The sequence below is a fragment of the Amphiprion ocellaris genome, chromosome 24, assembly GCF_022539595.1.
Source record: "Amphiprion ocellaris isolate individual 3 ecotype Okinawa chromosome 24, ASM2253959v1, whole genome shotgun sequence".
NCBI lineage: Eukaryota > Metazoa > Chordata > Actinopteri > Pomacentridae > Amphiprion > Amphiprion ocellaris.
In genome coordinates, this window is record NC_072789.1 from 19,290,687 (window position 1) to 19,301,667 (window position 10,981).

Genomic DNA, 10,981 nt, shown 5'->3' on the forward strand with positions numbered 1-10,981 from the left:
GTGAGTGATTTAGGTCCGATAAGGATGAGATCAGTCTTGTCACAGTTTAGCAGGAGAAAATTTTTCCTCATCCAGGATTTAATGTCGGCCAGGCAGCTGGAGAGAGAGGGGAGGGTGGTGGTGGCGGTGGTGTTGGTGGAGATGTAGAGTTGGATATCGTCGGCGTAGCAATGGAAGTGTAGGTTGTGGCGGCGGATGATGTTGCCGAGGGGGAGGAGGTACAGGATAAAGAGGAGGGGGCCAAGTACTGATCCTTGAGGGACACCATGGGACAGGGGGGCGGTGGGTGATGTGCAGTTGTTGACCTTGATGAATTGTTGTCGATTAGTGAGATATGATGTGAACCAGGTGAGGGCGGTGCCGGTGATGTTAATGGAGGATTGAAGGCGGGACAGGAGGATGGAGTGATTGATTGTGTCAAATGCTGCAGAGAGGTCGAGAAGAATGAGGATGGTGACTTGTCCAGAGTCTGAGGAGAGGAGGAGATCATTGGTGACCTTGAGGAGAGCAGTTTCAGTGCTGTGATGAGAGCGGAATCCGGATTGAAAGGTTTCATACAGGTTGTTGGAGGTGAGGTGAGTTTTCAACTGGGCAGCGACGACACGTTCTAATGTTTTGGATATGAAGGGGAGATTGGAGATGGGCCGGAAGTTGTGAGGGGAGGTTGGATCCAAACCAGGTTTTTTGAGGATGGGGGAGACAGAGGCGAGCTTGAGGGGTGAGGGGACACAGCCAGTACTGAGGGAAGTGTTGATGATGTTAGAGATGAGGGGGGCGATAACAGGGAGGCAGTTTTTGAGGAGGGCAGTGGGGATGGGGTCCAGGCAGGATGTGGAGTTTTTAGTTCCAGTGATGAATTTGGGCAGGTCCAGGGGGGAAACGGGCGAGAAGTGGGCCAGGGGGGGAAAGTTCAGAGGGTTTGGTGGAGGAGAGGGGGGATCAAGTGAAGTGGGAGAGGTGACAAGGCTGCTGTGGATGGAGATGATTTTGTTATGAAAAAAAGAGAGGAATAGGTTGCATTTGTCAGTGGTGAACGAGTTTGAGACTGTGTCCGGGGGGGCAAGGAGTTTATTGACAGTTGAGAAGAGGGATTTGGGGTTGTTGGAGCTGGTATTGATCAGGTCAGAGTAGAAAGTGGACCGTGCAGATTTCAGGGCGTCTTTGTATTGTTGGAGGAAGTCGGAGTAGGCTTGGCGGTGAACTGTCAGGTTTGTTTTCTTGACAAGACGTTCTAGCTGTCGTTTATGGGCTTTCATGAGGTGGAGTTCAGGGGTGTACCATGGAGCAGAGTGGGAGAAAGTAACTAATTTGGATTTGAGGGGAGCAAGCTGATCAAGACAGGAAGAGAGAGTATGATTGTAGTGGTTGATGAGGTCAGTGGGGTTATTGATTGACGGGGGAGGGGAGACGGACAATGCAGTGGTCAGTGAGGCGGAGAATACAGAGGGGGAGAGTGATCTGGTGTTTCTAAAAAAGATTGTCCGTTTTTCCTTGGGCAGGGGGGTGGGGAGGCTGATGTCCATAGTTATTGCTAGGTGGTCAGAGATGGAGAGATGACAGCTGGAGATATTTAGGACTGTAAGACCAGAGGAGCAAACCAGATCGAGGATGTGTCCATGGTTGTGGGTGGGGAAATTGACATGCTGGGTGAGGTTGAGTGATTGTAGGAGATCTAGGAAGTCAGAGGCAGATTTACTGTGAAGGTTGTCCATGTGAAAGTTGAAGTCACCAAGGATGAGGACTGACGGAGATGTAGCTAATAGCTGGGTGGCAAAGTGGGAAAAGTCAGGGAGAAATGAGGGGTTTGGTTTAGGTGGGCGGTAAATGATAGCAGTGACCATTGGGGTGGGACCGGGTGATTTAAAAACAAGGTGTTCAAAGGAGGGGGAGGCAGGGATGGAAAGTGGGATGGTTGTGAAGACCTGTTTGTGGATGACTGCGATGCCGCCTCCTCGACCTTCTGGGCGGGGTGAGTTGAGGTACGTGTATCCGGAGGGGGTGGCTTGGTTGAGTGGGTAGAAGTCCAGTGGTTTGTGCCATGTTTCGGTTAGACAGAGGAAGTCCAGTTTATTGTCCAGGATGAATAATTGTAGAATGGGGCCTTTGCTGGTGACGGAGCGGGTGTTGAAGAGGGCAAAGTTCAGGTGAAGTGTGGATGTGTGATTAGGGGAGGGCTTCTGGGGACAAGGCTGTGAGGTCCGTGGAAGTGGGCGAAGGTTAGCAAAATGGCAGTTTCTGAGGGAGGGCTGCCGAGGTTGTCTGAAGCTGATGATGGTGGGGATTTGGCAGCTTGTTGAATTCTGGTACTGCGGGGGTGACGGGCAAGGGGAGCCAGAGGGGGGAGGCAGTGGGTGTGCTGGAGGGGAAAATGGGGGGAGTTCCAGGTGGGGACAGAGGGGGGCGCTGTAGCTGGGAGGCGGTTCAGTGGAGCGTGAAGAAGAGATGGATGTAAACACTGGCACTAGTCAGTCTGAAGTGTGGACGGTGTATTGGATATTTGAGATTAAAAGTGATCTGCCGGACCTGTTTGGATGGATGCCATCACTGTTAAAATATTCTGGCCTGTTCCAGAAACAGTTAAAATTGTCAATAAAGTTAATTCTGCTGGCACGGCAGAACGAGCTAATCCAGGTGTTCAGGCTGAGCAGTCTGCTGAAGCGCTCAGAGTTGTTGTTTACCGTTGGTAGGGGCCCGCTAATAAAAATAGACTTTCCGCAGTCTTTCAGTAAGTCCGTCAGATTTAGAAAATCACGTTTTGTCTGCTCAGACTGGGGGCGCGCTGTGTCGTTGCAGCCGACGTGAAGGATAATGCGGTGTACAGAGGAGGGGAGTGAGCGGAGAACGGAAGGAATTTTAACAGCGATGTCTGCAGCTGTAGCACCGGGGAATGACAGTGTGATAGCGTTAAAGAACCTGATGCCTCTCATGATACTGTCGCCAATGATGAGCGTAGAGGGGGCGAAGAGTGGGGCAAGTGGTGGACGGGAGGTTGTGAACTTACGGGAGAGGTGGCGTGGAGGGCTTCCGGCTGAGGTTGCGTCGGGGCTGGTGTGCAGAGGAGCCGCCGCGGGTGCTAGCTGTCCCTGTGGCTCGGTGTCGGTAAGGGTGGAGGTGATGGTGGAGCGATGGAAACGCGGCGATGAGGAGTCTACAAACTCGGGTTGTAGACAGCTGCCATGATGGTCCAAGTCTTTGCCGACGGACCCGGCGGAGTGGCGGCGAACCGCGTCCCGCAGCAGACGTCGTCGGGAGGTTGCGGAGGATATCCGGGTTTGGGACCGCTGGATTTGTTGCTCTCCGGAGGAGGACCGAGTGCTGCCGGTCGCCCGCGGAGGGGAGACCCTGCCGGTGGAGCCAGGCTGAGCCCGGGGGCCACCGCACGTTTGCGCGGAGGTGGTCTTTGCGCCGGCGTCCAGCGGCGACCGGGAAGTAGCCGCCCCCGATGAGGAGGCCGGCCGATCCGCAGCGTTGGACGTCGGGGGGTCCAGAGCCTTTGGCGGTCCGTCGTCTGTTCGGATGGGAGCCGCAGAGGCTCCGGCAGCTGGCAGGTTGGAGGAAGAGGAGGCGTCGCCGCCGATCAGCGTCGCCGCCGGGTTGGCGGGCCGGGGCTTGGCCGGTAGGGACAGAGCCGCAAAGCTGATGAGATTTGGTCGGGCCGGGGAGACGGTGTGGTCGTTGCGGCTGCTTTTGCCACGAATGACGACCTCGGACCAGGATGGATGTCGGTTCGGGGTTGAACAGGACGAGGGCCGGGGGCTGACGGGGACCCACGGGAGGGTGTCATGGAGGGAGGACTGGACTGAAGCGAGGTAGCGGGATTGCTTGCAGGCGACGTTCATGTAAGAGGTGAGTATATCTGATTTGATTTTTAGCTCCTCAGTTAGACGACGGATGTCAGCCTTCAGGCGGATGATGGTTGTGTTGGCTGCATCTAGTTCAGAGGTGTGGGGGGGGGCAGACAAGGAAGTGGTGTCCGGTGAAGAGTCCCTGGCTGTGTCCGCCATGTCCCTGGCTTCCGAAAACTAAACAGTGAACTAGGATTGTTACTGTGGTGCTATAAAGCCCTTATCTGCTGCTGTTTGCATCCAAACACTGTAACACTGTAACACACCGACGTGTTGAGCCACCGCAGCTAGTTAGCCGCTGCTGATAGCACTGTCCGTTAGCAGTTAGCTGCGGTTAGCCTCTGACCGGCGAAGTCTGAAAGTTCTTTACAAGGTGGTTTACGCTCAAAGTCTTTTCATCAGAAGGTGTAGCTTTGTATAAAAATAAAAATCTGTCAAAAGTCTGTCACGGCAGGACAAGGAGTTTGTCTCGCTGCGACTAATAATAATGTGGGAGCGGGAGCCCGACAAAACACGTCCTTCAGTCAGCCGTCATCACGTGATGACTGAAAATTGTCTTGCTTGAATCCGGTCTGTGGTGCACAAAAGGTTGGAGACCGCCGGGTCACAGCTGACCCACAAATGGTTTCTCAGTTGCACAGAACATTTGTCAGAATCTGAGTTTGGTTCATATTTGACATCATTTTAAATGAGATATGTAAAATAAAAGTATTCTGATAAAATATTGTGATTTTAAACGTAGATTTCGTCAGTGTTTCTGACAAAATGGCATCTTACGCATGATCAAAGTAAATCCGTACATTTTTACAGTTTCTGCTGATGGTTGAATGGTGTAATTTTAACAGATTTTTTTGAAGACAGCGTGTCTTTGAAAGCTTCCGGCAGGTTTGGAGGTTCAGAGGGTTATCAGAGGGGCAATGCCTCGACTCAAACAAGTATTTTTACAGACTACATAAAGTAACTTACTTATTATTCCAACCACAAATCTGACACATGAACAGAAACTATTTGAAAAGTATGAACATCTAACAGTATGAAGAACTATTTCCAAGTGTTTTCAAACAGCTGAAAGACAGAGGACATTCATGGACGTTACACCGGGTGGAAATGTGTTGGCTGAGGTGTGAGAATGACAACATGAAAATGTCTCATGAAGTGTATTCTGTGCGTCTATGTGTGTTAGCAGTAGCTCGACAGATGTAGATGATTCAGCTTGCAGACAGCGTGTTTTGTGTCTCTCAGTGTTGTGAAAGTTGCTGAGAGATTGTCTCACCCGTAGCGCTGAGCAGGTCCAGCAGGAAAGACCTCTTATCGCTCTCCTCCACCCACACCACTTTCTGAGTGATGTTCTCCGAGGTGGAACCCACTCTGCCCACGGCCAGGAAGATGTACTCCTCCAGGAAATCCCTCGCTAGGATCTGCAGGAGCAGCGAACAACGTGGTGATGAGCAGATTTGTTTCGCATGAAGACAATCAATCAGACTTTATTTATGGGAGACCAGCATGTGATAAAAGCATGTATTAGTGTCTCAGAGGATTTGTTGCAGTCTGCTGAGGTTTCTGAAGTGGCAAAGAGTCATCTTTGTTATATTTTTTATCCAAATGGATTGCTGAGTCCAAGATAACTCCAGGATTATTAATGTGTTTGCGTGGTTTTAATGCCAGAGCTTGTATGAATTTTGAGTCATTTTGGACAATTTTTTTTGCATTTTGGACAAGTTTTAGTCATTTTGGATGGACTTCACAGAATTTTTGACACATTTTAGGAATTTTGGAGAAGTTTGAGTCATTTGGGACCTTCAGAAAAAAATATTTTTGACAAGATTTATGTCATTTTAGACTAATTTTGAGTAATTTTGAGAACGTTGTAGTCATTAAGGACACAATTTGACTTTATTTTGGACACAGTTGAGTCATTTTAAACTTTTTTTTCTGTCATTATGGATCAATTTTGGATAAACAAGTCATTTTGGATGGATTTCACCTCATTTCAGACACAATTTAGACAAATTCTGAGGAATTTTGGACTATTTTTGGGCAATTGTTGACGATTTCTGTCATTTTAGACTAATTTTGAGTCACTTCGAGAACAGTCATTACGGACACAATTTGAATCATTTTAGACTTTTTTCTGTCTTTTCGGAAAAACTTAAGTCATTTTTAGCTATTTTTGGGTAATTGTTGACCAGATTTATGTCACTGTAGACTCATTTTTGAGTCTAGTTTTGTGTATTTGCAATGATGTGTGCAACTAGAAGCAGAACAGTGCACACAAGGACGTGTTATTTTGCAAATTTGCTCTTCTATTTGCATGTTTTGGAATAATTTGGGGTCATTCTGGACAATGTTTTTATGAATTTTGGACAGTTTTGTTTACTAGCAGCGATGTGCACAGCTGGGAGAAGAACAGTGTAAACAAGGAGGAATACCAGCATGATTTGCACATTTTTTTTGTTTGACCAGGAACACCCCACAAGATCTGCAGTTCTGGAGATGCTCTATATATAAAAAGGTCCAGAAACGAATGTCAGAACTGATACCTGGATCTCTTTAGGAAAGGTGGCGCTGAACATCATGGTCTGCCGGATGCCTTTATGCGGCATGGTGTCCTGCTCAACGATGCGTCGTATCTGCGGCTCAAAGCCCATGTCCAGCATTCGATCCGCCTCATCCAGGACCAGGTAGCTGAAGCGAACAGAGGAAGAGAGGAAGTCGTGACAGAAACAAAAGGCATATAACTCTATCACTGTGTCCCCTCCCTCCTGCCGGCCGGCCGTCTTACTTGCAGTAGTCCAGTCCTATCTTGCCTCTCTCCATCATGTCCACCAGTCTTCCAGGTGTGGCCACCAGCAGATGGCAGCCTCTCTCCAGGTCTCTGATCTGCTGGCCGATGTCTGCTCCTCCGTAAACTACGCAGGGACGCACTCTGGAGCGGTAGGAAAACTACAAGGAACACAGCAAGCGTCCAGAGGCTGCGTTTTAGGTTCTTTGTATGGATTTGTGCATTTCAGATGATTTTAGTCTTTTTCTCGTGACCCTTTGTCAGCTGGGATCAACCACAAGCCACTGGGACCTCTTTTAGAAGAAAACATGGCGACTTAAAAAAGCCGTTTAAATGAAATCCTTAACACTGGTTCAGTTAGTAATTAATATTTTGTCCTGTATGTCTGTACAAAAGTCTAGTTTTGTGTATTTGTAATGATGTGTGCAGCTAGAAGCAGAACTGCACACAAGGATGTGCTATATTTGTGTTTTCTTTCTTCTATTTTCACATTTTGGACTCATTTTGGGTCATTCTGGACAATTTTTTTTTGCATTTTGGACAAGTTTTAGTCATATTGGACAAATTTTGGATAAAATGTGATCATTCTGGACAGATTTTACCTAATTTTTGACATATTTTAGGAATTTTCAGATAAGTTTTAGTCATTTGGGACTTTTAGAAAAATATTTTTATGTCATTTTAGACTAATTTTGAGTCATTTTGAGAAGGCTGTAGTCATTAAGGACACAATCTGAGTTTATTTTGGACACATGTGAGTCATTTTAGACTTTCTTCTGTCATTTTGGATCAATTTTGGATAAACGTAAAAGTATTTTGGACGGATTTAACCTAATTTTGGACACAATTTAGACAAATGTTAGGAATTTCAGAGAGGTTCTAATAATTTTGGACTATTTCTGGCTAATTGTTCATCAGATTTATGTCATTTTAGACACATTTTGAGTCTAGTTTTGTGTATTTGCACTGATGTGTGCAGCTAGAAGCAGAACAGTGCACGCAAGGATGTGTTATTTTTGCATTTTTGTTTCATCTATTTGCACATTTTGGATTAATTTTAGTTTATTCTGGACAATTTTTTAATGCATTTTGGTAAAGTTTTAGTAATTTTGGACTAATTTTAGAAAAACTTAGGTCATTTTGTGTGGATGTCACCTAATTTTTGAGATATTTTAGGTCTTCATTTTCTCGGTTTATTAAACTGAGGCCTTTGTTATTTTTCTTTCTACTGCTTCAGGTAGTCTGTGTGCTGAATATGAAATATTATCTTAGAAGTTATTGTCTCTGATTGTTCCATATCCGACCTACTGCGTTGAAGTTTGGGGAGACGCCTGGAAGACAAACATCCAGTCGACTTTCATTTTACAGAAAAGAGCCATAAGAATAATCAGTCAAAAAAAATACAGAGATCCAACAAAAACATGATCTCTTCAGTTAAAACTGTTGAAATTCCACAACTTAGTAGATTATAGTATCCTGAAAATTATATATAAAGCTCATAAAGAAACTCTACTAATCAATGTCCAGAACAGATTTTCCATGATTTAGGACCAAATTAGTGTAACATTGCATTTCTGTGAAAGTGGTTAATTTATGGAACAATCTAGATCAGGGGTGTTAAAGTCATTCTAGTTCAGGACCACATTCAGCCCAGTTTGACTTCCAGTGGACCAAACCAGTGAAATCACAGCAGAATGATCTATAAATAACACCAACTCCAAATGTTCCCTTTGTTTTAGTGCAAAAAAGTACATTCTGAAAATGTTCACATTTAAGGAATTATCTTTTTACAAAACATTGTGAACAACCTGAAATTTCTGAAGAAAAAGAAATTCAATTTCAACAACATTATTCCTCAGTTTATCATGTCTACATTACAACTTCCAGATCACAGAGTCTCTACAAAATGGCACAAAACATTCACTCACAGGTATCTGGAACTAAATAATACAGTATTTTACTTTATGATTAAAACAACAAAAGTCAGACAAAAACAACAAAATATTACAAAAATGAGCCAAACAACATGAAATAAAACAAAAAAAGAGGAGAAAAATTAGACAGAGAAGTTACAAAACAACAAACAAAATGGACAAAAACAAGACAAAAAATTGCACAAATAACACGAGAGAAAAATGACAATAAAAGAAACAAAATGACGAAAAAATCGACAAACACAAGCGAGACAAAAAGGAAACACAAAACAACAAAAATATGAGAACGACACAAAAAACTAGGCAAAATATTACAAAAATGAGACACAAAACGACAAAAGAACAATGAACAATCTAGTATTTTACTTTATGATCAAAACAACTTGTCATGGTCTAGAAATTATTTTAAATTTATAGTTTTACTAATTGACAATTTGGAGTTAATGTCTTCTCTGGAATTTTTACACTTTACAAAGTCAGGCCAGATTGGACCCTCTGGCGGGCCAGTTTTGGCCAGCGGGCCACGTGTTTGACACCCCAGAACTAGACGATGAATCAAATCACAAAAAAAAAAAGAAATAAATCACACACAAGATTGAAAAACAGATTAAAACCAGCATGTCATTAAAATACAAAGAAAAGAAGTAAGAGTTTCATAGTGTTTGTTGAGAGAAAACTGTGATCTGAGTGAGAATCACTGAGAGTCATTTAGTTTGTGTTTAAAGCTCGTTGTAAACCGATGGTTTGTTAAAAAGGGACAGATTACATCAGCTTATTCTTCTTTCATTCAGAAGTTTGGAAATTTTTGCTTTTGTATTGTACTGAAATGTTTTTTTGTTTTGTCAATGAATGAAATAAAAACTAACTAAACTGTGAGCATGGGAGGCTATTTATTATCCAGCTGTATGTAGTTTTAATGAGGTTTAAGAACTTCTGCTACGTAAGAATTTTGTTCCTATTTTTGCTTCTGTATTGTCATAACCAGCTGTAGAACTTTTCTTATCTTATTGGTATTTTCATGTAGACTATGAACACTATTCCATGTCAGTGTGTGTTAGTGAATACCTTCCTGGCTTCGTCATAGATCTGCAGGGCCAGTTCTCTGGTCGGAGCCAGGACCAGAGAGATGGGGTACTGCTTGCGACGGCCGAACTTTCCGTTCTCCTGCAACACAACGACAGCACCAGTCCATCAACAGCTCGTGTTTGGAGTGCAGTCAGAAATTAACTCAAGTGTAAGCTTCAGGTTCATGTATTTCAGACGACAGGTCAAAAGCGACGCACAAAAAGAAAAGTCACATCTTCCACGTCTAATCTACAGGACAGGTCTGTCTGACTCCGATTTAGGGGCTTTGTTTTGTTTTGTTTTTTTACTTTATGTGAGAGACACAGAAGTTTGTTGACATTCAACCTCCACATGTGCAAAACAAAACCAGTGAGGAACATGAAGGAAACGTTAGTTGCTCAGAAACCTTCATTATGTCTTCTTGTTAATGCAGTAGTTTTGAGTTCTTTTATTCAGAACTGAACAAAAAAACTCAAAAATACTGTGGAAACATTAGCTGTATGGAAATAACTTGGCTGCAGATGAAAACTAGAAAAGCACTGAGTGTGCAGTCCTCCTCCAAGGCTGCTCATTCCCCCATATGACACTGTCAGAAATGCAGCATTTGTTTATTAGTTATTAAAGATCAGAAATCACTGCAACATAGAATGTGGCCATTTAATATAGATTTTCAAAAACACAAACTTTGACATTAATTGATTACAGAAGGAGGGCATTTAAACCTTGAATTGGCCTTTATTAGACTTACATTAAAATAATTAAACATATTATGTTGATTTAGGACCACTAGAAGCTCTGCATCAATGGTGTAATCTTTAGACAGATCTCTGAAATCTTGTTCTCCAAGAGATAACTGGAACCGACACAGAAGTTTACTTAAACAGCATCTGTCAGGAATCTATTCTTACTCTGTGGAAACGACACACAGTCTTGTATGTTTGTGGTCCTGAGTACAATAATCCTCACCATTTGCTGATTACGAGTGATTTGTTTTTTCTTTCCCTACCTGCCCAGAGGCTTTAGCTGCGTTCAGAGCTTCTCCTGGTCCATCAGCGTAGATCTGGCTGAGGATTGGCAGCAGGAACGCCGCCGTCTTCCCAGAACCTACGGACACAAAGTAAACCTTGTCCAGTCTTACATTTTACAGCAGCACCTCAACAACCTCACACCAGTATTTTGCTGTTTTGTTTGCTCTGTTTGTGAGCTACCTGTCTGTGCACAGGCCATGAGGTCTCTCTTGGACTTGACGATAGGAATGGCATATTTCTGGACAGGAGTTGGTCTGGTGTAGCGGCTCAAAGCGATGTTCCCCATGACGATCTCACCCATATCCACGTCCTGGAACTGTTAGATCA

At 44.2% G+C, this 10,981-nt stretch overlaps 1 protein-coding gene across 2 annotated transcripts in view; it reads right to left on the reverse strand.

Annotated features, from left to right (window-relative positions):
- LOC111567241 (ATP-dependent RNA helicase DDX3Y-like) overlaps positions 1-10,981 on the reverse strand; it is a 29,432-nt gene that overhangs the window by 17,088 nt on the left and 1,363 nt on the right. For both annotated transcript variants that reach the window (XM_055008686.1, XM_055008685.1), the window contains exons 3-8: positions 10,835-10,970; positions 10,633-10,730; positions 9,627-9,725; positions 6,628-6,788; positions 6,386-6,530; positions 5,119-5,263 (exon numbers count right to left, since the gene is read on the reverse strand). In XM_055008686.1, the coding sequence (XP_054864661.1) occupies positions 5,119-5,263; positions 6,386-6,530; positions 6,628-6,788; positions 9,627-9,725; positions 10,633-10,730; positions 10,835-10,955 (769 nt within the window). In that variant the 5' untranslated portion in view covers positions 10,956-10,970. The remainder of the gene's footprint in view (positions 1-5,118; positions 5,264-6,385; positions 6,531-6,627; positions 6,789-9,626; positions 9,726-10,632; positions 10,731-10,834; positions 10,971-10,981) is intronic.